Below are 24,188 nucleotides of genomic sequence, written 5' to 3'. Positions count from 1 at the left end.
AAAAAATGTACTAGGATATGTCATTGGATGGATGGTTATATTCATTGGATGTTGACTGGATGAGGGCAGATCTGAATGCATGCTTGCAGACGATTGTGAAAAGGGGTGGGGTTTATGTAGACTAAATGATTGGAGAAGTCTGACATATGCATCACCAGAGAGAAATCTGACATCTTCACCAGATGACTGAGTTATGCAATTTTGTTTAATAATTACAAGGTTAAAAAACAGGGAAATATAAAAATAAAAAAAGTATATAAATAAACATGCATGGATGAATCACTCACAGTAAGGACAATAACACGCATTTAGAAAAAAAGTGAGGGTGAATTTTTTTTGGGGGCGTGTTTTGTAGTGGAAGGTAACCACAAACAGAAAAACATGTCATGTCACTACTGCAGACACACACACACACACAATAAATAAAGGATGTCTCATTTTAGAAGCAATTAAAATGTATGGAGCACACCTTACTTGCTGCTTTTGCATTCTCACACTTTCTCACTCCCAGTCTTTTGTAATTTTCTCTTAAAGCACGGTGGCACTCTGACATTAGACACTGTATCATCTCACTTTGCGTGTGTGTTTGTGGGATGGATTAATGAATGGTTGCTGGGTAGAACAGGAGGCATAAGGCAGGAATGTGTTAATTATGAATGGAGCTTCTCTTGTGGCTTACTGGAGTCTCACTGGAGAAACACTCTGTTTGTATGCATGTGTGCCCTTCTGAGAGTATGTGTGTGTGTGTGTGTCGGCATGCATGCATGTTTATCTCATTGTGCTCAGAGCAGCCATGCAGAAAATCTGTGTTAGTGAGCACATTACTGTTATTGAAAAATGGCAATGGATAATAGACACAAGAGTCAAAGGCATGGCAATGTTTTTCTTAAATGTGTTTGTATATATATTTGATAATGAATAGTGTTTGGTTTTTTCTTTAGTCTGATTCTTTAAAAGTTCATTAGCTTTAATGCTATTGCTTGATTGCCTCATTTGCTCTCAGGGAGTGATGTGTATGCATACTAATTAGACAAAATGAATTCATTTCAGAATTCATTTGTGTGTATGCAGTATGTGCTTTTTGTTTGTGTGCAAGTCATTCAGTGCTAACGCAAGTAACTATGCTACTAACAAAGCTATTTTTTAGGAGAGAAAATGACAAATGAGATCTTTTAAATCCTAGTTGTTTCTCATAGACAGCATTTGGATTAAATGGAGCAGAAATGTAGAATAGAAATTTAGACTCTTGAGTCTCAAAAGATCTCAACAATGTCTCAAACTATGTTCCTGTTTGCAATGAAAGTCAAAACTCAAATGTTTCCAATCTGAACTATTCACATTAATTTTATAATTCTCTATTCTCAGTTCTGAACAATTAAATTCAAGCCTCATTTAGGTATTTTTCTCTCCTCATATAATTGTTGGAGAAACATCTAGCCATGCATGGTCAAATTTTGTCTTCAGGCCAGTGTTAAAAATCTTATATTTTGAGGGTCAGGCTTGAAAATTTAGGGTGTGTGCCTCTTAGACATGGGCCTAGATTAACCATGTAAGGCCTAGATTACTGAACAGCTCTAATCTAGCTGAATCTCATTCCCTGGTTTGTAGATCTGAGATCTACTGGAAATCTGAGATCAACACAGACCAGGATTTATTGTATTGCTGGAATGTAGGCTTTCATCAACCTGAGAATAAGCTGAAAGTACTAATGGCGAAAAGAGATGGGTAAATCATTCCTTGCAGCCATTCCAGTTATAGAGAAGTATAGGCTTTAATGTTTATTGATACAATGGCTCTTTTAAACACTGAGGTAGTTTGCCAGTCAAATTTTCACATTTTCATAGTCATATGAGAGACACAGTGTTTTTAAATTGTAAATAATCATTTGTTTCTTATATTGAAGGTCATAGTACAGTTAAATTAAAAAGCTAGTGCAGTTCCAGGCAACACTTTCCGACTTCTCAGTTTAACAATTCAGTTTGACATGTAAACACTTAAGGGAAATAATAGCTGTCCAGGCCACCTTCTTTGGAAGAAAGCACACTCCCTCTTATAAACACTGGGGTCAAGATTTTCCAAATGTTTTTTTTTTCCATCCTGCAACTAAAAATAGCCTAAGTTATACTGTGGCTACAGGTTTCACACACTTTGGGGAGTCTTTTAAATTAAACCACTTTATTTGGACTGCAGCAAGTATAAATTACGGATCATAATATGAATAACAAATACTTGAATGACTGGAAGTTGTAGACTTGATGGTCTTTAAAACGCTAGTGATTAAAGTGAAGCTCATAACATTCTGGAATGCAGCCAATGTTTTTATCATGCTGGTTTTGGTCATTGAACTATAAGTTTCTTATGTGTAATTTCAGTGATGTTCTGACAGTTTTTTGTCTCTTGTGTCTCCTGTAGGTGCCACCAGAGACATCGGATCAGCGCTGACCCGCATGTGTATGAGGCATCGCAGCATTGAGGCTAAACTACGCCATTTTACTAAGTACGAGAACGCTTCTCCTGTCATCTGCTTACTGTGTGTCATAGTTTAGAAGTCTATATGCAACACAAATACATTCATGCATATGATCATATGTATCACAAGAACATGAGCACAAAAAAGGGGAAAACATTATGAATTTCATACAGAACGTTATGAATTTCATACAGAAATCATATATGAGACTACAACAGAATTGTTTGTCTTTCACTAATGGTTGTTTTTGGTGTCCTGTGGTCAAACGTTTTTTGTTTTTTGCTTCTCTAACAATAATCAGCTTAGTATTTAAATAAATCAATATTTAATGTTTTGTTTTTATAAATTTGTTATTTTATAACTTTGTTGTTTTGTTTTTATAACTTATACATTTATTTTTATTACCAGGCCACATTTTTGTTGATGCTTTTTGTTTTGTTGTTTTGATAATGACCAGCCTGTTTTGTTGTTGTTGTTGTTGTTGTTGTTTTGATAATAACCAGATTGTTTTGTTGTTTTGATAATGACCAGACTGTTTTGTTTTGTGTATTTATTTATTTATTTATTTTTTGATAATGACCAGACTGTTTTGTTGTTTGTTTTGATTTGTCTTGTTGAGTGTTTCAAGCCTTATCAGAATTATTTCCATTAACACACTCCTTTGATGTGTGGGTGCACATATATCTGTTTGTTCTGAATTGCAGGACACTGAGCTCTGTCCTATGCACAAATGTGAACATCACAACACACTATAATCGCAGACTCGCTCTCAAAGTCTGATGACACGAGCAAGACAAGAGAACACACATACACACACTTTTCACACTTCATTAAAGGGCATCTGCTGACAATTCCCTCTGACAGTCTAATGAATGGATGCCTCAGACTCTAAGCCACACTGTAAACCAAAGCCTTCATTTCTCGTGGTCTGAACCCCCACAGGGTTGATGACATTTCCTTGTAAATGTTCATATTGCCCTCTAATTGAATGAGAACCTCTGACTCAGCTGTGAACAGTTGAGAACATGATCCTCTCTTCATTGCTCTCAGTGCTTTGATGGAGAGCCTGATCACTCCGCTACAGGACCGTATTGAAGACTGGAAGAAGACAGCCAATCAACTGGACAAGGACCATGCCAAAGGTGACTAAGCACCTTTTTGTCCATATGCATACTAATGTCAGTCCTTACAAAGTAGACAGCATACAAATGTTCGGTTACACTTTATTTTATAGTACATGTACTTACAATGTACTTACATCGTACTTACCCAAGAAAGCGCTGGGTAGTATAAAATAACTACATGGGTTAATGTTAAGTTTAAAGGCAGGTTCAGGGTTAGTATCTAGTTATTACGCAGATACTAACCCTTAACACGGAGCAGTAGCCTACTGTAAAATAAAGTGATACTAAATTTTCACACATTTCGTTTTTTTACAGAGTACAAACGGTCTCGTCATGAAATAAAGAAGAAATCTTCAGACACCATAAAATTACAGAAGAAAGCCAGGAAAGGTAACTCGTCTTTTATTATACAATACTACAAAGACATGCTAAGCATAGCAACTGTATCACAAACAACACATATAGGCTACTAGCATACAAGTGTTTTAATATCAGTGAAAGTAATAGATCAATGTTACATAACACTGCCCTATTACAAAGCAGAAATGTGTTGGGAATAAGTCAAGGACATTTCCCCAAGGTCAAAACTGGCTGTTTTATTTGACATTCAGAACAACCTGCTGTTCATATGCCATCAGTGTTGAATGCATTTTAGTGGCTCTTTTGGTTGGTGATGGACAGTGGAAACTCGGAAGTGTTGAAGCCACATAGACTGTGTATAGTGCACAATGTGTTCGATTAAATTACTGACCTTTCATGTGAGGCAAACAATCCTCTGCAATGTAAGCAACCCCCTCTGCTGGCTGAAGCGCAGAAATGCAACTCTCACCTCATTTGCTAAGCAGCAGCCAATAATTTCAGTTTTTGAAGATAGGATGACAATCCTGTGTGTTACTAGGAAGACTCCAGTATTAAAGGGAAAGCTCCATATTTATGTTGTTTAGTCAGGCATCTCATTTCTTCTAAGACCATTCAGTTTGGTAAGATTACGTATTTTATTTTATTTTGGGTCCACTACACATTAAATCGTACATTTTTGGCTGATTTTTTTATTTGATTTTGGTTCAATTTGCTGTGGTGGTTTGGCTTTTCTGAAACAATTTGGCCGTGAAACGAGCTGAATTGCTTCCTAATACTAACCCTAACACAGTGCTCTCCCTCCTCTCTTTCTCTGTATCTCTTTCTCTCTGTTCCTTACCCTCTCTTGGATTCCCCCCTTGTTGTGTTCTCTCTCTCTTTCATCTACTCTCTCTCTATAGAGCTGCAGGGTAAGTATGTTTTTTTCCAGGCCAAGCTGTGGCTCACTTAGATTCTTCTCTCTTGTCACTCTGCATGGCCCTTTAACCTGGCCTCAACTCGAAAAAGACAGTTCTTTGGCCATCGGATTTAACCCCCACCTAGCATTTTGGCTTGACAGCTGATTTAAGATCACAGCCTTTCTCTTTTCTCCCATTATAACACCTGAGGGTTTGCTTTGTGCATGATTTTGCTGATGCCGTCCCAGCATGCATTCTGCTTGTGTTCCTGGAAGCAGTTCTACTGCAGATAGCTGACTTTGCTTCCTCAGCAAAGGTCACGACCATCTCTAACAATCTAGTCTGCATGAGTTAACCTTTTAACTTCCTCTGGGAGGTTCCATGTGTTTCATTAAGAGTAGAGCCGCAGAGTTCAGAAGCGTCCGTCTCCATTTATTGTGTAGGTGCTAGTCGGAGTAGTTTGTTCTGTGTTCACATTACGTTTGTATTGTTGGAGGCTGAACGAGAGAATGATTCTCATCTAATGCTGTGTGTATTCTCTTGTGTTCTGCCTCCTTTTGTTATTTTCACTTTTTTTCTTTTGATTGTCCTTTACATTCTTCTCATTCTTCCATTCGACCTGCTGTTTTGTCTGATCCTTTGGCCATTTTTCATTCTGTCTATTCTTCACTGTTTCATCCCTCTTCCTTTTCCCCCTTCTTTTCTGTTATGCTCTCTCTCGCCCCCTTTAGGCCGGGGGGACCTTCAGCCACAGCTGGACAGTGCAATGCAGGATGTGAATGACATGTACCTGCTGATGGAGGAGACGGAGAAACAGGCGGTGCGGCGTGCTTTAGTGGAGGAGAGAGGACGCTTTTGTACCTTCACCAGCTTCCTGCAGCCTGTAGTGGTACAGCCCAACTCATTTACAAATCTCAGTTTTTAATATCGAATGCAGCACTGTTTTAAAAAAGCCTCAACAGGTGTTAGAGTACCTAGCTGTTCAAAAGCTTGGGGTTGGTAAGATCTTTATGAAAAATGTCTCTCAAAGAACATTATTTTTCAGTGTCATTGTTACAGTATATGTGTAACATGTACTTATTATAGTTGTAACAGTAAATGATGCATAATTACATAACCCTAGACCAAACTCTAATTCTAATCTATAGTAAGTATGTTGTTAATTGATATTACTCAGTACTTAAATGTACAGTTACACATAAAAAAACACTGTAAAATAAAGTGTCATCTAGGCTGCGTTACTGATCAAAAATACAGTAAAAAACAACAATATTGTAAAATATTATTAACATTTAAAATAACTGTATTTAATATATTTTATTTAATACAAATAATTTTCAAACAACCATTACTCCAGTCACACATTCCTTATGATATCCTGATTTGATGCTCAAGAAACATTTCTTCTTATGGTCACCCTTTATTTTAAGGTCCAATTCTCGCTATTAACAATGACTTTTGTCTCAATAAACTCCAAATTTGCTGCTTATAAATAGTTAGTAAGGTTGTAAGTTTAGGTATTGGGTAGGATTAGGGATGTAGAATATGGTCATGCAGAATAAGTGCTTTATAAGTACTAATAAACAGCCAATATGTTAATAATAGGCATGCTAATAAGTAACTAGTGAATAGTGAGAATTGCTCCCTATAATAAAGTAATAATAATGATAAAAGTTTGTTCTGTAAAATAATTACTATGTATTACTACTTACTAATTATTACTTTTAGTATTAGATTTATATACAAAATTTATTTGAACATTAAATCATTTAAAAAAAAAATTATGTTCTGAAATTATGTTCTGAAATGAAAAACAAAAATAAAATTTTGTTATACTGTATGTGATTATGATAATGAAGAGCCTGTCTTAAGAGTTCATTTAAGCACAATAAATACATAAACAAACAAAAAAATAAATAGGTATATAAATACATAAAGCTCTTAGAATGTGTTACTGTCTGTCGTTTAAATGGCATTATGTGATGTTAAATTAAGTTTTGTTCTATAAACTTGTGGTTCTGTCCTTATGTGATGTTAGAATGGAGAGATTGCCATGTTGGGAGAGATCACTCATCTCCAGGCCATTATTGATGACCTCACCGTGTTAACCTCAGACCCCCACAAACTGCCCCCAGCCAGCGAGCAGGTGCACATGCTTATATACACCAGTCACCATGTAGCATGTACTGTGCACTGCTTTACATAAACAAACCATATTAAGACTATTAACACTAAGACTTTCTCACTCCCTTTCTTTCAGGTAATAAAAGACCTTAAGGGTTCTGATTACTCTTGGTCCTATCAGACTCCCCCCTCTTCTCCCAGCAGCTCCGGCTCCAGGAAAAGCAGCATGTGCAGGTGAGAGTGATAAGGAAATAAAGACATTATGCTGCCAGCAATGTTAGCACACTTATTAAATCTTTATTTCTGGCTATTAGCCTTTTTTTCTGCTGGATAGATTTGTTCCTTGTGCTGTGTGTACTATGTTTCTTGGCTTTTCATTGTTGTAATTGCTTTGAAAATTGCTGTTTGTTGCAAAAAGACAGTACAATGACAAATATGAAACTGAAGACAGTAATAGATGACGAATAGATGTTATTTTAAACCTGTAAGTCTTTTGTTCATCTTCAAAACACTCCCACAAAACAACGTCCCTCCATTGAAAGCCCATTCGACCAAAACTATAATGCTTTCATCATAAAAGTAATCAATATAAATCAGACACTTTAATCCAACAAAATCACTTTACATGATGAACAGATTTAATCTAGGATTTTATTCACACATAAACATTGATCAATGCACATAGGCTACATAGAGTATACCATAAATGTTCTATGAAAGCTCAAATGTGCTTGCGCGATAATCTCTTTATGAACTTTTTGAAGTGTCAAAGTTTTAGTGGAATGGACTTTTAAAAGGGACAGAGATCTTATGGGTTTTGAATGACATGAGAGTGAGTAAATGATGACAGAATAGACATTTTTGGGTAAACTATGCTTTTAAAGGGAATACTAATGCCAACAACCATCCCACATAAACTAAATGACTAGCTGGAAACTAGCTACTAGCCTAGGTTTTTTTTTTTAGTTTTTTTTTTTTTAGCTAGGTTATGTTTTGTGAGTGTGTTTATTTTGAATGCAAGTATGTGTGTGTGTGTGTGTGTGTACTGAGAAAGAGTGGGCTGCTGATGCTACTGCTGCTGCGCTACACGATCTCACTGTATGTTGACATCACATGTAACCCCAACAACGCATTAGAGACAGAGCACTGCGGTCATGAAAATGTTTTGTATTCCTGCAAGTGCCTTGCTTTTAACAGGCACTGTTTAATATGTATTGATTCATGTTATTCATCCATTGATTCCTTTTGATGAAGTCAAGGATGAAGCATAGTAATTAGCTACAATTACAATTAACACAATTACACTAAAGTAGCCTGTTCAATTTGAGTTTATTACTTTTATAATTCACTAGAAATTAGTGTGTCTGATTAAAGTAACTTCAGTGCTTTGCTCTCTTAAATGAATATTCCAGGTTAAAACCCATTTAAGAACCTCAACAACAGAACCTGTCTAATATTCTGGTGCTGTTTTTAACCTGGAATATGAAATAATTACTTAAAGAAATTGAAAGCATTTCAAGATCACTTTTACATAACCAGTCCCTGTAGAGTTTTTGAGTAGACCATTAGTGTTTTGCTTTGGCTCCAGGGCCGATTAAGGCTTCTTTTTTAATAGTGTCATTTAGTACCTGTTTGTGTTTGTTTGTGCCGCCTCGCATGGAGTCATGGGGGTTGATTCAAATGTGTTGGCTGTGCAAGGCCGACACAACTGAACACAACCTTCAATCTCTATACTAGGCCCCCTGTGTCACACCTGTCAAACTTTGTCTTACATATGTTCTCCCTTTGCCCCCCACCCTGACCTCCATCCTTACCCATCAACCCCATCACTGCTTGATACCTTTGTTTGTCCATCTCTTTTTTCCCCTCAAATATTTGTTAATAATTATCATGTAATTGTTTTCTTAACTTCATCTGTCAATCATGTTCCTGTCATCTTGTAAAACCCTCTCCTGCTCATTCTGACCTCATGGGTGTGGTTCACACTTACCACCATATAACCTGCCCTCCGTACCCCACCCTTGCACCCTGCTCCTCTGCCCTGTCGCACTCTCCCTTGCCCCTGCAGCAGTGTAAACAGCGCCCATAGTAGTGCCTCTCGATCCTCTGGTGGCTCTCAGACTCACTCACCCAGTTCGTCCTGTCGCTACCGCAGCCTGGCCCAACCGCTAACAACCGCTGCACACCGCCTCAGCAGCGTCTCCTCCCACGACTCCGGCTTCATCTCCCAGGACGCCAATGTCTACTCCAAACCCCCATCACCCATGCCCTCCGATATAACCAGCCAGGTATTTATTTCAAAGTATTTCCTGCTGGCTTAATTGTACTGTACAAATGTTGCATGAAACATGAAGGTAGAGACCTTAATTTTTGACAGAAATGAAAACAAGGCTGAGGGATAGAAGAACTGTGTTCATTGAATTGTACTATTGTTTAACAACATAGCGATTGTTCAGCTGACAAAACTTCTTTCTGAGAAGAAAAAAAAAAATTACAAAACAAAGATCTGAAACTCGTAAAAAAACTGATTAAGGAGATTTATACAGTGCATGCCATTGTAAAGACTGTAAGTCTATCATTACATTTTTATTTATTTATTTTTTATCTGTGTTAAATTCAATATGGTGTCTAACCTAAGGTCTATGATTTTCTCACGAGTGAATTGATATGTTAGTCAAACTAACCCATGTAAAACAATAGTGCTATAATATTGTTGTAATAGATGTAAAATATGATATTTATTTACAGTACTGTTCAAAAGTTTGGGGCTGGTAATATTTTTGAAATAAATCTCTTATGCTCAGCAAGGCTGCATTTATTTAATCATAAATACAGTAAAAACAGGAATATTGTGAACAATGATTGCAATTTAAAATAGCTGTTTTCTATTTTAATATATTTTAAAATGTAATTTATTCCTGTGATGGGAAAACTTCACAATATTACTGCTTCAGCAGAATCTTCAAGTGAGTTGGTGCTCAGGAAGCATTTTTATTATTGTCAGTTTTGAAAACTGTTGATAACAGGGACCTCTTGTGGACAAGACTATGAACCACTGTATGTCAAGCAATTTTTTTTTTACCAATGGTCAGAATGTGAGGCAGATTTTTTACATTCTCTGGAAAATTGTGACAGGAAGCAGTGTAGAGCTTGAAATGTGCTTTTGAAGCATTGTATATGGAACATAGGCTTTACAATATATACACAGAGGCAGCGCTTTCTTATGCACTTTCTTTAGAGTAAAGCAAGAGAAATGCACTCGTCTCAGAGCTCACATGCTACTCTCTCTCATCATGGAAAGAAAAGGGGATTTTGCCTGGCTGTGAATATACCAAACATATGGCCGAAGCATGACACACAATGAAGAATAAGCATATTGAGGGTCAAACTAGCATAAATAATTCAGAAACACGCATATAATTATTATTATTTTTTTATGGTAACGTATGCACAGGAAAGAATGAACCTTTGAATCTTTTTAGTTTGGCTTTTAAGTTATATGTGTTGGAAATGGCATCATCACTGTCACTTTTGATTTTGAATGCTGAGCATTCTGTCAGTGTAACCTTGATGGAAAATGTTGAAACATAAAGTGAATAAAATAAAATAAGATCAAAGACAGAATTACACACAAAACAAAATTGAATGAAGTCAAGCATTTTGGGCTGAATTAGTTACAGAGGTTTTTTATTTAAACACTAACCAAAAAGCATTTAACTTTAACTTTAAATGACATAGTAGAAATGAAAACAACCAGCAGATGGCAACAAAAGAACAGCAACAACAAATATAGCATACAAATATAATATAACTCTTTAATCTTTGTTTTTTTTTTTTTGTGTGTGTTACATTGTTTCAATTTTTTAAAATGTTTTTGAAGATTTTCAGTGTTTGATTAAAATACGGTAAAAACTGTAATATCATGAAAATGATATTGATATTGATACAATTTGAATTGTAATTAATCAATCAATCAATTTCTATTAGTGACCCCAAACTCTTCTCTGAGCCTTCTGTCTGATGGTCATTTACTTGCCAGCACTAAATTTTACAAGCTGAAGGACCTTGAAGTCCTTTCTTTAAAAAGTGTGTTGTTGTTGTTTTTTGTTAACAAAGAGTCCATTGATTGCAAGACGTACCATAAACTATCCAAAGAATTAAAACAGAGACCCTCTAAATGTTTCCCTGCTGACATCCCATCTCTTATGGTTTCTCTTTCAGAAGTCGTCAAGTTCAGCGTCCTCAGAAGCATCAGAGACCTGCCAGTCAGTTAGTGAGTGTAGCTCTCCAACCACAGTAAGTATCATGTACTCTGTCCATAAGACATACGTGTGCTGAAACTGTCAGTGATGTTTTGGATTGTCTGTGGGACCCGTGAGGGTTGTGCTGCTGATTGGCAGGTTAGGGTCTGCTCTGTCTCTCTTGCCGGTTTCGTCTTTGTGCTGTCATCAGATCTGATCTTTCCTGCCAGTCTCAGCATGTATCTGCAAAGCCACACACACACTCCCATGCCCACGAGTAAAGGGAAGGGGGTCTCTTGTTACTCTGACGGCCTCGATCTTATCTCTCCATTCCGCAGTTTGGCTCGTCCTTCGCTACCTTCCGCCCTGCTCTCTCTCACACTGGCTCCATCAGGCCTTTCTCTGTCATACTTCCAGCCTCCCCACCCTATAACCGCTCTCCTGGATCCAACACACCCTCTCCCACATTCAAGGTTCCTTGCTGGAAGGTTTGTCTCCATTGGCAAATGCAGTTTTGTTCATTTCCTCTTCTGTTTGTGTGTTGAATATGTGGCACCTGAATAACACTTACTGGCAGTGTTTTTGTTTTGAGTTCATTCTGCTTAATGTCATTCATTACTTCATTTTGCTTTTTAACACGCACCTTTTTTGTTGGCTGTTTGATCCTGGTTTCAAATCTCTGGCTGTGAGATTTGCTAAACCGAGCAGACCACGGAAGGTACCCTATCCGTTTGTTCAACTCAAACAGTAAAGCAAACACAGAGATTGGGCTTTTTCTAAAACACATAAGACCGTATCTGTTGAAAGGACACTCAAACTGCTGGATCGTGGGCTAGTCTTCTCTCTCGCCCCTGAGACCGTTGCATTTGTTGCTATACACTGACCTTAATTAACCGCGTCTGCTTCCTCAGGACTGGTCCAAGGTAGGTTCCAGTGAGCAGCCGCTGGCCAGCACACTTCAGAGGAGGAAGGAGCCTCTGGATAGGCTGAGGGAGGCAGACACCTCTCCTCAGTCACAAGGGTATTCTGGGATGCATTCAGAAGACCCCCAGAGGCCAAGGATGAACCCGGCCACTATAGCTGCCAAGGTAAATTTCAACATATATGAAACATTCATAATTTGGTGTGGCGAAGACAAAATGTACCTCTTTGCTTAAGGCTGGTTTCTTTAAATATGGGCTGCTGTGGTCTTGAGTACTTAATAATGCAATGGCTCTCCACCTGGAGCATCTGTGGACCACAAGTTGGCTTAAAAATATTTAAAATAACAAAAAATAAACTTAAAAATAAGCTAAAACATCTAAAACTTTACTTGTTTTCCTTATCAACTTGCATTTTTAAGCAAGAGTTCTCGTGGTCTTGTAAAACCGGATTTCTATACTTGGACAAGCTTTGAAAACTAATCAATTCTTAAAGTTATTTCAGAAGGAATTTTTTATAATGTAAGATGTGTCAAGCTCTAAATTATTTTTTAGGTAGGAATGACTATTTCTACATAAAATCTCTGCAATCACAAACAACTAGAAAAGTCAACTAGAACTAGAAAAGTCATATACGTGTAATGGAATAAAGTGTAAGCCCTGAATAAGACTTCTGGAATTATTTAATTGTTTAATTATTTTAATACATTGCCACTACTATTTTCTTTAAAATAAAAATGTTTGAAAATGAGCAGCTATGTCAATACAGCTGAAGTCCCATAAATACTGTATCTTGGTGGGCCTTGAAACATTATCTTTGACAACGGGGGGCCTTGAAGTCAAAACACTATAATAATGGATTTAAGAAAATACTCTTAAAATGCACACTCTCACTAACTTGTTTAGTTGAAAGTGTCCAACATTGGATATACATTAATCACAGAACAAGTCATTTTTCTTTTTTCATTTCCACCGCATCTTAACTGATGTATTGACGTGCATTCTAAGAATTTTTGGATAAAAATGCCTGACTCCTTGACTCACAGTTAGCAGTTTATGTATCATAAATAAATATACTTTAATAATATTTTTACATAATTGATTGGATATGGTATTTATTTTTATAATTATTTGCCAGTTTTATTCATAAAATTTTCAGTATTTAAGATTCAAAGTCTAGGTTTACATATGCACACATTGAGTCTGTACTTGATGTAACTGTATGTATGTATTGTGTCATGGTGCAGCATGGTGAGGAGGTTTCCCCAGCTGCTAGTGATCTAGCTATGGTCCTGACACGAGGCCTCAGCATGGAGCAGCAGAAAAGCAGCCGAGACTCTCTTCAGTACTCTAGTGGATACAGCACTCAGACAACCACCCCATCCTGCTCTGAAGATACCATCCCCTCACAGGGTAATGCACAGTCAAAAATAAGCACACGTTCTTTGCAAAGGCCTGTTCACACCAAGAATGATAACTATAATGCTAACTATATTAGCGTCCACACCAAGAATGTTTATTACAAGCGCAAACTGCAGTTGTCGTCTGTCACTCTAAATGCTCAAGCTCTTCAAAATCAGTTGAATTCTGATTGGCTGTCAATTTTTCTTATCATTCAACAGCTAGAAAAAAAAAATAATTCTTAAAGTGATTTTATCAGTATCGTTCCACTGTATCATTATCGTTATAGATGTGGTGTGGACTTCCCTATTCTCTTATTATCAGAAAGATTTTTTAAAACTTTGCAGTTACAGTAGGGAAAAATTATTTGATCCCCTGCTGATTTTGAACATTTGAAATTATCAGTCTATAATTTTAATGGTAGGTTTATTTAAATACGAGAGACAGAATAACAACAAAAAAATCCAGAAAATCGCATTTAAAAAAGTTATAAATTGATTTGCATTTTAATGAGTCAAATAAGTATTTGACCTCTTCGCAAAACATGACTTAGTACTTGGTGGCAAAACCCTTGTTGGCAATCACAGAGGTCAGACGGTTCTTGTAGTTGGCCACCAGGTTTGCATGCTTCAATGCCCTGGTCCTGAAGGTATATGGCCCCGTCCATCGTCCCTTTGATGTGGTGCAGTTGTCCTGTCCCCTTATCAGAAAAACACCTCCAAAGCATAATGTTTCCACCTCCATGTTTGACGGTGGGGATGGTGTTCTTGGGGTCATAGGCAGCATTCCTCCTCCTCCAAACACGGCGAGTTGATGCCAAAGAGCTGGATTTTGGTCTCATCTGACCACAACACTTTCACCCAGTTCTCCTCTGAATCATTGGCAAACTTCAGACGGGCCTGTACATATGCTTTCTTGAGCAGGGGGACCTTGCAGGTGCTGCAGAATTTCAGTCCTTCACAGCGTAGTGTGTTACCTATTGTTTTCTTGGCAACTATGGTCCCAGCTGCCTTGAGATCATTGTCCTAAGTGCTCCTAATCTCATCTCCTTACCTGTATAAAAGACACCTGGGAGCCAATCTTGCTGATTGATAGGGGATCAAATACTTATTTCACTCATTAAAATGCAAATCAATTTATAACTTTTGTTAAATGTGTTTTTCTGGATTTTTTTTGTTGTTGTTGCTATTCTGTCTCTCACTGTTCAAATAAACCTACCATTAAAATTATAGACTGATAATTTCCTTGTCAGTGGGCAAACATATAAAATCAGCAGGGGATCAAATATTTTTTCTTTCCCCCACTGTATTGTTATCGCTATCAGCCTTGGTGTGAATGGGCCTTAAAGGGTTAGTTCACCCAAAAATTCTGTCATCAAATACTCACCCTCATGTTGTTCCAAACCCGTAAGACCTTCGTTCATCTTCAACACAAATTAAGATATTTTTGATATTTTTGTTGAAATCCAAGAGCTTTCTTACCCTGCATAGACAGCAACACAACTACCACATTCAAGGCCCAGAAAGGTAGTAAGGAAATCGTTAAAATAGTCCATGTGACATCAGTGGTTCAACTGTAATGTTATGAAGCTACTTTTCATCGATGTTTTGAAGAGTACTTTTTATCAGTGTCCTTGAACGTGGTAGTTGCATTGCTGTCTATGGAAGGTCAGAAAGCTCTTGGATGACATGAGGGTGAGTAATTAATGACAGAATATTTTTTTTTTGAGTGAACTATCACAGATTTTTATTCATTATTATATGCCTTTAAAACTCGTTATAAGACTTGACAAGTTACAAGTGGGATTTTTTTTGTCAGGCTCCGATTATGATGGTTACTCAGTGAACGGAGACACTGAGGCCGACAGTCAGGCTGAATTTGATAAATCCTCCACAATTCCCCGTCACAGTAATATCGCCCAGAACTACAGGCGCATGATACAGACTAAGCGTCCCGCCAGCACAGCAGGTCTGCCTAGTGGAGTGGGTGCTCTGGGCGGACCACCTGGCGGAGGGGGCGGTATTCCCGGTACGGCCACTATTCGCCGAACACCATCTACGAAGCCTGGGGTGAGGCGCACCCTCTCCAACGCTGGCCCTATTCCTATACGCCCACCCATCGTGCCAGTCAAGACCCCCACTGTGCCTGACTCACCCAGTGGGTACACAGGCCCTCCCGCCCGTGTGGGCAGTGAAGAATGTGTTTTTTATGTGCCGGATGATGCCTCCCCGGGTGCGCTGGAGTACGTGAAGGCCTCTCCGAAGCGGCTGAGCCTGCCTAACACAGCCTGGGGATCAGGGGGCGTAGGCGGCTTAGAAATGAGCGTCTACATCCAACCAGGCGAAGAAGATCACCTGCTGGCTGCCAATCGACACAGTTTGGTGGAGAAGATCGGGGAGCTGGTGGCCAGTGCTCACGCCTTAGGTGAGGGCCAGTTCCCTTACCCCTCGCTTCCAAACCAGCCCCCACCAGGCCCCGAGTCCCAACCTGATACCGAAGTGCCCCAGGAGGGTGAGGACATGCTGAGGTCTATTCGTCGAGGGGTGCGACTGCGCAAAACCGTCTCCAACGATCGCTCAGCGCCCCGGATTTTGTGATGCCTCCTGGAGAGATGGGAGAATATGAGCGAAGTAACCCAGAAAAAAAAAAAACCAAGAGGTTTAAAAAATTAAATGTTTAAAATCATTATAGAAAATAATGAATAACAGTAATGAAAAAAAGTAAATGATATGTAACAGCAGGCTCAGGCCACTATAACTCTTAGCGTGTCCGAACGCATGTTTGTCTTATTAACACGCCCATCACCGCGGGATAGTTGAACTTTAGTGAGACAATTAACTACTGACAGAACAAGAGACCAGGATGTCCGCATGGTCCCTGTAGAATAACAGCCCTCCCCAAATTATGGACCCCAGGAATCAGTGCTGGAGAAGCTTACGGAGTACGCAGGGGCTCATCGCAAATCCTTGCCCTCCACAATGCTCTCTCTAACCCCGCCCTCACCTCCAGTAAAATTAACATCACATCCTGAAAGTCTTGTGGTATAGCTGTTGTGTGTTGGTCTGCAGTCTGGAGGTGAGCAGGGCTCTGCTGCAGGTCAGCTCGTGGTTGCGTAGAGAGACAGGATTTATCTTTTGTTTGTACACTTCCGTTGTCTTGTTTGTTTTATTTACAAGCAGTTAATCGCCTCCTAGCTCCTAAGAGTAGGAAACATTCATGTCAGGTATGTGGATTTTTGTAGATTTAGGGTGAAAAACCGCCTTGATAATGTGGAGCAATAATGCTTTTTCCTTTTTTTTCCTTTGATGGGGGAAGGTTTTGAAGATCAGTTTTTAATAAAGTTGTGCGTTTTTGATGTTCAGGTGTCTTCGGGGAAGCGGATGATTTCGAAGACTTCTTGTTGAGTCTAATTATGGCTTATTTAAAAAGAAAACGTGAAACAGAAAGGATGCAGAGCACTTTTAAGGCCTAGTTTTGACCACTAGTTGTCACTGTGGCCACACTGTGTGTGGTGAATGCTGTGAGACACCGCGGTCATGTGCCCTGGTACATAGGGAGACGAATGCATGTAGCAATGTTATGATATAGGAAAAAAGAGAGAGAGTTGGGATGTGAAGCAGAGATGGATGTAAGAAGAATGATTTGGCAACACTTTGCAGTAGGATCAATTTGTTAACAGCATTAATTAATGTATTAGGTATCACAAACTAACAAACTGAATTTATTAATCTAGATTAATGTTCATTTCTACTTATTCTTGTGAATTTTTTATATTTCAAGTGGTGTAAATTAGCATCGGCTAATGTATTATGAACAAACAATAGTACACTGCCATTCAAAGGGTTACCACCAATAAAATATTAATACATTTATTCAGCAAGTATGTTTTGATCAAAAGTAACAGTAAAGACATTTATGATGTAACACAATATTTCTGTTTCAAATAAATACTTTTCGTTTGAACTTTCTATTCGCAAAAATAAATAAATAAAATGGATCATGGTTTCCACAAAAGAAGCAAAACTAAATATAATTTCAGCCCTGAGAAAAAAAATGCTTTGCCATGACAGGAATTGTTAGTAAATTAAAAATATAATTTATTTTTAATTGTAATATTTCACAGTATTTCTCTTTTTGCTGCATTTTTTTATTTGACTTCTTTGAAAGACATTAAAAATCTTACCGCTCCCAACCTTTGAACGGTATATATTTATAAATTACCATTAACTAGATAAATAAATGTTTTTTAAAAAAGTGTTGTTCATTGTCCATGTACACTTAGTGATACCTATTGTATTAACTGTTAACCAGTTGAATCTTATTGTAGAGTGTGACCAATGATCTTGAAAGGGAATCGGTTGACGCATTATATTTAATTTCCAATTTGAGCTTCTAAAATAAGTTTAGCAGGAAATGCTCTTTTACTTGTCAAGACTCAAACCACAGTCCCTTGATACATCTTTAGGAGGGGTGGAGAGAACGAGCTAAGATGAAGGCACATACCTGGCTGCCATTTTTTGGGACATAGGAATGAACTTTGGATCTGCAGAGGGAAGAAGGGATGAATAAAGGAGGTGGAGAGAATGAACTCTGGGAAGAAAACTCATCCAGTTGTTTATGATAAAAGCATTCCACTGCCTGTTTTAGATGATATAGGAGTAAATACCTATGACACGAAAGGTCGCTGGTTACCCCGGTTCACCCGACGTGAAGAAAAACAATGCTCTGTGATGATACTGGATGTGGAAGTGATATGTAGGAGGTCAAAACATAGTTTTAGTCATGTAGTGTCTGTTTGTGAGTGACTTTCTGTTCTCCCAAAACTCCCTGTAACCCCTGCAGTCATAAATAGTGCTGCTGCGCCAGACACTTGCTCGTTTTTTGAATTATTTATTTTGCATAGAGCACTCTGTTTTAGGAATGCCTGTAGCGTGTTCAAAAGGAAAAAGTATGTCTGCTTTGTGACAGTATGCACGACTGTGCCGATCTCTCGCTGAAAATAGTGCCGTTCTGGAACACCGAGGCCATATTGAGAACAGGCTGGAATGAAAGAACAAGGCTACGGCAATTCAAAGCCCACACTGCCAGCCGATCAGCAGGTCAGAACTTTGTATATATTCATATATATATATATATATATATATACATACCGTATAAGAATGCGAACAGTACAAGTACTGTAGCTTCACTAAAAATAAATGTCCCACACAAATGTTACAATGTTAATCTTACAATGGGGGTCACGGGGTGGGTGAGGAATCAGTTGACAAGTGAATTGAGCACTAATATAGTAAAGTTTGCTGAACAAAGATGGGAAAAAAATCATATCTAACTGTTACATATCCACACATTTCATGTGAAGCTTCATGGCCTGCTTTATGTAGGTTATTAACATGACAAGGATAAAGTTCTCAGAAGTTCCATTCATAGCATTACATACACAGACATGTAAAGGCAGAAGGATACGACAGGAAGGAAGATGGAGTGTTGATGAGAAGTGAAAGAGAAAGAACAATGGAATGAGCAAGAGTGAGAAAGACAGTGGAGAATAATTGGTGAAAGAAGCAGGTAGGAAGCGAAGCGGGAAAAAGCCTGATTGCAGGCTTACTGTTGTCTCTTTATTGTAACGTCAGTCTCTGTGGGTTTCTGCTCCCGAGGTCATGAAGCAAGATGACAGTTAAAGGCCCCTCTGGAGGAAACTGGGGGATGGAAAAACTACCACTGTCACTTATGAGCTTAGCCTTCAGCGTCTCAATACTCACACACAGCAGATAGACTCTTTTGGTTCTCAGGTGATTATACGCACATTTTCTCTTTGTTTTGAAGTGTTTAACATTACTCACGTCATGCTCATTTATCTCCTGCTGAACATCATGATATGCTCACTATAAGACAGCCATCACAATTTATCTGTGAAAATGTGATTTCATTGGCTTGTTATCTTACACTTGAAGTTTGCAAAGCTCAGGAGTCAAAATGTGTCTAACAAATTCTCATGCCAATTCGTAACTATTTGACGTGTTGGTGAATTCATACAAAGGCTACATTTGCACGGTTTAGTAGGCTATTATATCTTCATGGTTTGGTTGAGGGTTGAGGTTAGGGGTGGACCTTCATGGTATGTTTTTCTAAAAATCGCACTGTACAAATTCATACAAAATCACCACCTCGTAAAATAGTTATGCTTTTACATGAGATCGGGTTGGTTTGGTCCTGGAGCACCCCTAGTTATATTACGCTACCCGATCTCATGAATGTGCGTATAAATAGTACACCAAATAAAAATTAATACTAGTGGTATTGATACGCAAAAATGGACATTGGCGTGTATATGCTACGCGATGGGGATAGGAAGGGTTGTGGGATAGATGCGTATCATATGTATTATATGCACGCCAAACACGTTCGTATCATATGTACGCCAAAGTCCATTTTTACGTATCAGTACCCCCAATTTTCGCTTTAATTTGATTTATACGCATTTTCATGAGACCGGGGTATTACGAATTATCAGGGAAGAAGTGGTTTAGAAATATATGTGCTTTGATGATGTGTAAATGTGATTTCTGAGGGCAATATTTTGATTAGTAATATTCTATATTAAACTATTTTGAACATCTCCCACTCTCCCCTAAAAATAAATAATTAAAACCTTTAAATGCTGCGTCCCTTATAGATAATCTCTGTCATTTGAGGGGATTTGCCTGGAGAAACATTAGTAAGTAGCACATTGTACATTTTTTGGATAATAATTAAAAAAAAACAAAGTGTCTTCAGTGTCGCCATGACATTTTTTGGTGAGCCAAACGAATGCCAAAAAACAAGTGATTTGGCTATCCTTTATATTTACATTAAGTAATAATTGACCAAATCCTATAGTGTTAGCGCACAATCAATGAGTATAATGTTAGCCTTATGCAACTTTATGCCTTTTTGATATTCACTCACGCCAGCTGCACTCTAGTCTTTCCTCTGTCATTCCTTTTCCCTTGTCATTGTGTTTCACTTCTCTAAAATGGCTACAGACAACAAATGATCATGTGGTGCGTGTGACAGAGAGATGAAACGCTCATTTGGGCCGGAACACGTGAAGTCTCCTTCTTCCTCAGCCTCTCACGCGCTGTTCCTCGAAGATGCCCTGAAAGACACCCGTCTCCCACGCTCGGTTCAGCCACGACACACCGCGATTTTTCTGGCGTCTCTACAGCGTGCTCGTGTAGGGAGGGCTTGGCAACCGGGTGTCATGGAAACAGAGCCGTCTTAGTCTGAGTTGCGAGCCTTTTCTTATCTTAGCTGCTCGCATACAAGGAGCATCACGTACATGCAGCACAACAGAGCCCAAACAGCAGATTCTACAGCTCAAAACTTAACCGGTGTACTTGATTATGTTTCTTAATTTCATTCTCGTGTAAAAGATATGCTGTTGTTTGTTTTTTTTCTTGTTCCACCCCATGCCCTCCTCTTTCCTCCTCTGACTGAAACTGAGTAACGCTACAGGTGCTGTTGTCTCTGTCTTTCTTCTTTTCTCTCTTTACTCTTCTGCTTTAATTTATTGTGCTGTTTTTTCCTAAGGCTAATTTGCCACTGTTGCTGATAACATCGTTTCCTTTTTGGTAATATTTATCCTTCTAATTTTTGTTAAGTTTAGTCACAGCTAATGTAACAAAACACACTGTGATGATTCCAGTATTAATAAAAGTTGTACTTAAACTGTGTGTGAGGTGAAGAATATTCATTATACCTATTTATTACCAATATTTATTATTCATTATGCTTTGAGGGGAAGTCATAATTAAGATAAGTTGAAAATGTAGCAAAAAGGTGAAATGATGAGATCAAACTTAAAGTCATAACTATGACAAAAATCACAAATATGACAAAAGAAAATCGACGACTTGTCATTATTTCTACTACTTTTAATTTCACCGATTATAATTTACCAAAGCATGAGATCTTTTTCTTATATAGGCTATGTAGCTGAAATGAACTATTACTAATAACAGCAGGTCCTGTCGTATTGATTAGATGTAGGCTATTAAAAGATTATTTGTTGTCCAGAGCGGCATAAAAACAAGCTTGAGTTATTATGCATAAAATTCAAGGTTTAAACGCTATATATAACTTACTTCATGCACAGAAAATGCAAAACAGAAAAGGGGTGATTGAAGTTCAGTTGAAAGTGCAAGAGGCTTGACTGAAGGTGCACAGCAAGGAAAGATCAAATCTTACGAACAATTCCATTTAGAGTGTGCACATTTTATTTTTGACGCCAGGGGGCGCCGATGTGTTTTTGGCTAAATCTGTGACTGCAATTCAACATCCAGATAGAGAAAGTTTGTTCTAAGTTTTCAAGCTGTTTAGAATGTGAAGTTGAAACACAAATAAATCTCGTCTTTCACGCCGAAAATAAATAACTACCAAAACCCTGTAATTAAAATCACAAATCAATCTCTAAGCACCAATTTTGCGCTCATCAGCTTTACAACGACTTTCAACAGTGGAGAGAAAGACCGAGATTAGCAATTCAGCCTCCAGTGTTATTTGCTGAGAAAGCCCCTGAAGGTGTATTAGACGGTCCCAGCTGCACACTAGACTGCTCAGAGCTCAAGTGTGTATCTTCAGTGATAGTCAAGTCGCTTCATCTATATAAAACACTTCCGCAACTTAATTAGAACGTCTTCTGAGCTCGTCATCTCTCTGGTGGGTTCTTAAACCACACGAATGCAACTTTAATTAAAAATAAGTAGGCCACGATTAATTGAAGAAACCTTAACAATGATATGCAATGGGACAATAAAGGGATTAGAGAGTGTAGAACGAGAAAAGACTATGTGCTCATACAGTTTACCATCCCACTAATGGCATATTCACAGAAGCATACCCACACTGGATGCTATTTGGCAGTCTACTGAACTCTGTAGGCGAGTAACATGATCTTGGTTTCCCATTTGAGTAAACTGTGCCCTGTGTTGGAGGAACTAGAACGTGTCTAACAATACCCAAATCATAATGTGAAGTAGGTCATCAACTACAGTCACTATCCATCCGTTCTCCAAAAGACTTGTCATATGTATGGTCCCAACTAACAAAAACATTCTAAGAACATTTTGCTACCTTTGCCATTAAGTTGTAAATACATTATTTCTGAATATTCTCATTTTGCAAACATTATAATAATGTTATGCTTGAATGTTCTGAAACAAGTATTAAAAAAAAAAAAAAAAAACCTATGATGAACATCCAACTATGTTTCAGGAAAAACATTCCATTAAATTATGTTTTTGTGCTAATGTTTTGTAAACATTATTAAAGACCAGATAACTTGAAGTTGAACAGGGGGTGGCCAAACATTTCACTACGAAGGACCAAAAGTCACATGGAATCGAGGGCTGTAGGCCGAAATTAAATGTTGTATTATATTCAACTATATTATATAAATAAATTAATAAAAAAAATAATAAAACAAACACATGAATTTATATTCTCTACATTTCAATGCAAAATTAAAGTTAAAACAAAACAGAAATGAAGACATGCTTCAATGGCATGTTTTTTCCCCAAGTCATATTGCATGGTGGACCAAATCAAAGGTCATCATGCCAACTTTGCCTAATGGTTTGGTTTGGGCATCTCTGCCCTAGATGCATGGGCAGTTCATCCCAACACACAGATACACATTCTCGCTCACACCTACAAGCAATTTAGTGTCTCATGTCTTTGGATTGTCGGGGCAACCAGAGGAAACCCACACTAACACACAGAGAACTGGCACAAACAACAACGAGGAGTTTAAAATAAATGAACATTTGATTTGGATGACACCTAATCAAATGTTTGCACTATGTTTACACTAAATTCAAAAGAAAAAAGCACCCCGACTTACATAAACCAGTACACACAGGGACTCAAATTGGTGAATGGTGTTTTAATCTGCTCATTTACATGAACCATCCGAACGAACAAGTTAGAATGAATCAGACTTTCCAATGCAGAGAGAGAGAAAGAGCGAGGATCCGAGGATGTTTACTTATTTCCTCAGCTAAGACTGATTATGCTACTGCTAGTTTACTCCTTTAAAAAAATAGCTTAGTTGGCATTAAGTCTTGCCAATATTTTAGTTAGTTACTGCCCAGCACTGCTGTCACCCAACTTTCCTATTGGAATTACTGAAATCTCCTTCATTTGAAGAATGCTTCATAGCAAACCTGGTGATGTGGATCACATGAGAGGGGCCCTTCCACGCTTGACCCCCTCACCTCAGATAACTGAGAGCTTTTGAAAGGTACGAGTTCACTCACCATGACAAGAGGAGCCACTAATCTGCCCCTCACACCCCCTGACTGCTCTTATTTCCCGTAATAAATTTATCATCTTCCACCCTTCTCCCACATGTGTGGATGTGTTCAATAAAATGTGAAATGAAATTCGTGTCCACTCGGTGCCTTATTATCCCACCACTTATCAAGGAAACACAGAGAGCTGGCACAGGACTCAAGGGGGGATTCCTCACGCCTCTGTTCCACCTACACAATCCAGAACGGTTAGGAAGGAAAGGAGAGGAAGAACGTGATTTTGAAACTATTGGCTTTGCTCTAAATCTATTGAATCTAGGTATTGAGTTGCAACATATTTTATATTTTCCACACATTTAT

At 38.2% G+C, this 24,188-nt stretch overlaps 1 protein-coding gene across 8 annotated transcripts in view; it reads left to right on the top strand.

Moving 5' to 3' along the window:
• Positions 1 to 22,738, top strand: part of LOC306843532 (protein MTSS 2-like) — a 73,685-nt gene extending 50,947 nt beyond the window's left edge. For 2 of the 8 annotated variants that reach the window (XM_079375056.1, XM_079375053.1), the window contains exons 4-15: positions 2,413 to 2,497; positions 3,521 to 3,612; positions 3,910 to 3,984; positions 5,582 to 5,739; positions 6,889 to 6,996; positions 7,111 to 7,208; positions 9,043 to 9,262; positions 11,196 to 11,270; positions 11,554 to 11,703; positions 12,127 to 12,303; positions 13,383 to 13,548; positions 15,355 to 22,738. In XM_079375056.1, the coding sequence (XP_079231182.1) occupies positions 2,413 to 2,497; positions 3,521 to 3,612; positions 3,910 to 3,984; positions 5,582 to 5,739; positions 6,889 to 6,996; positions 7,111 to 7,208; positions 9,043 to 9,262; positions 11,196 to 11,270; positions 11,554 to 11,703; positions 12,127 to 12,303; positions 13,383 to 13,548; positions 15,355 to 16,133 (2,183 nt within the window). In that variant the 3' untranslated portion in view covers positions 16,134 to 22,738. The remainder of the gene's footprint in view (positions 1 to 2,412; positions 2,498 to 3,520; positions 3,613 to 3,909; positions 3,985 to 5,581; positions 5,740 to 6,888; positions 6,997 to 7,110; positions 7,209 to 9,042; positions 9,263 to 11,195; positions 11,271 to 11,553; positions 11,704 to 12,126; positions 12,304 to 13,382; positions 13,549 to 15,354) is intronic. The other 6 variants (XM_079375058.1, XM_079375054.1, XM_079375059.1 and 3 more) reach the window with 3 other exon arrangements.
• Positions 22,739 to 24,188: the final 1,450 nt, after the last annotated feature.

This window comes from Barbus barbus, assembly GCF_936440315.1.
Source record: "Barbus barbus genome assembly, chromosome: 2".
In the NCBI taxonomy this organism is placed as follows: domain Eukaryota; kingdom Metazoa; phylum Chordata; class Actinopteri; order Cypriniformes; family Cyprinidae; genus Barbus; species Barbus barbus.
The sequence above is the reverse complement of the archived record's forward strand: the minus strand, read 5'-3'. Positions and strand labels throughout refer to the sequence as shown.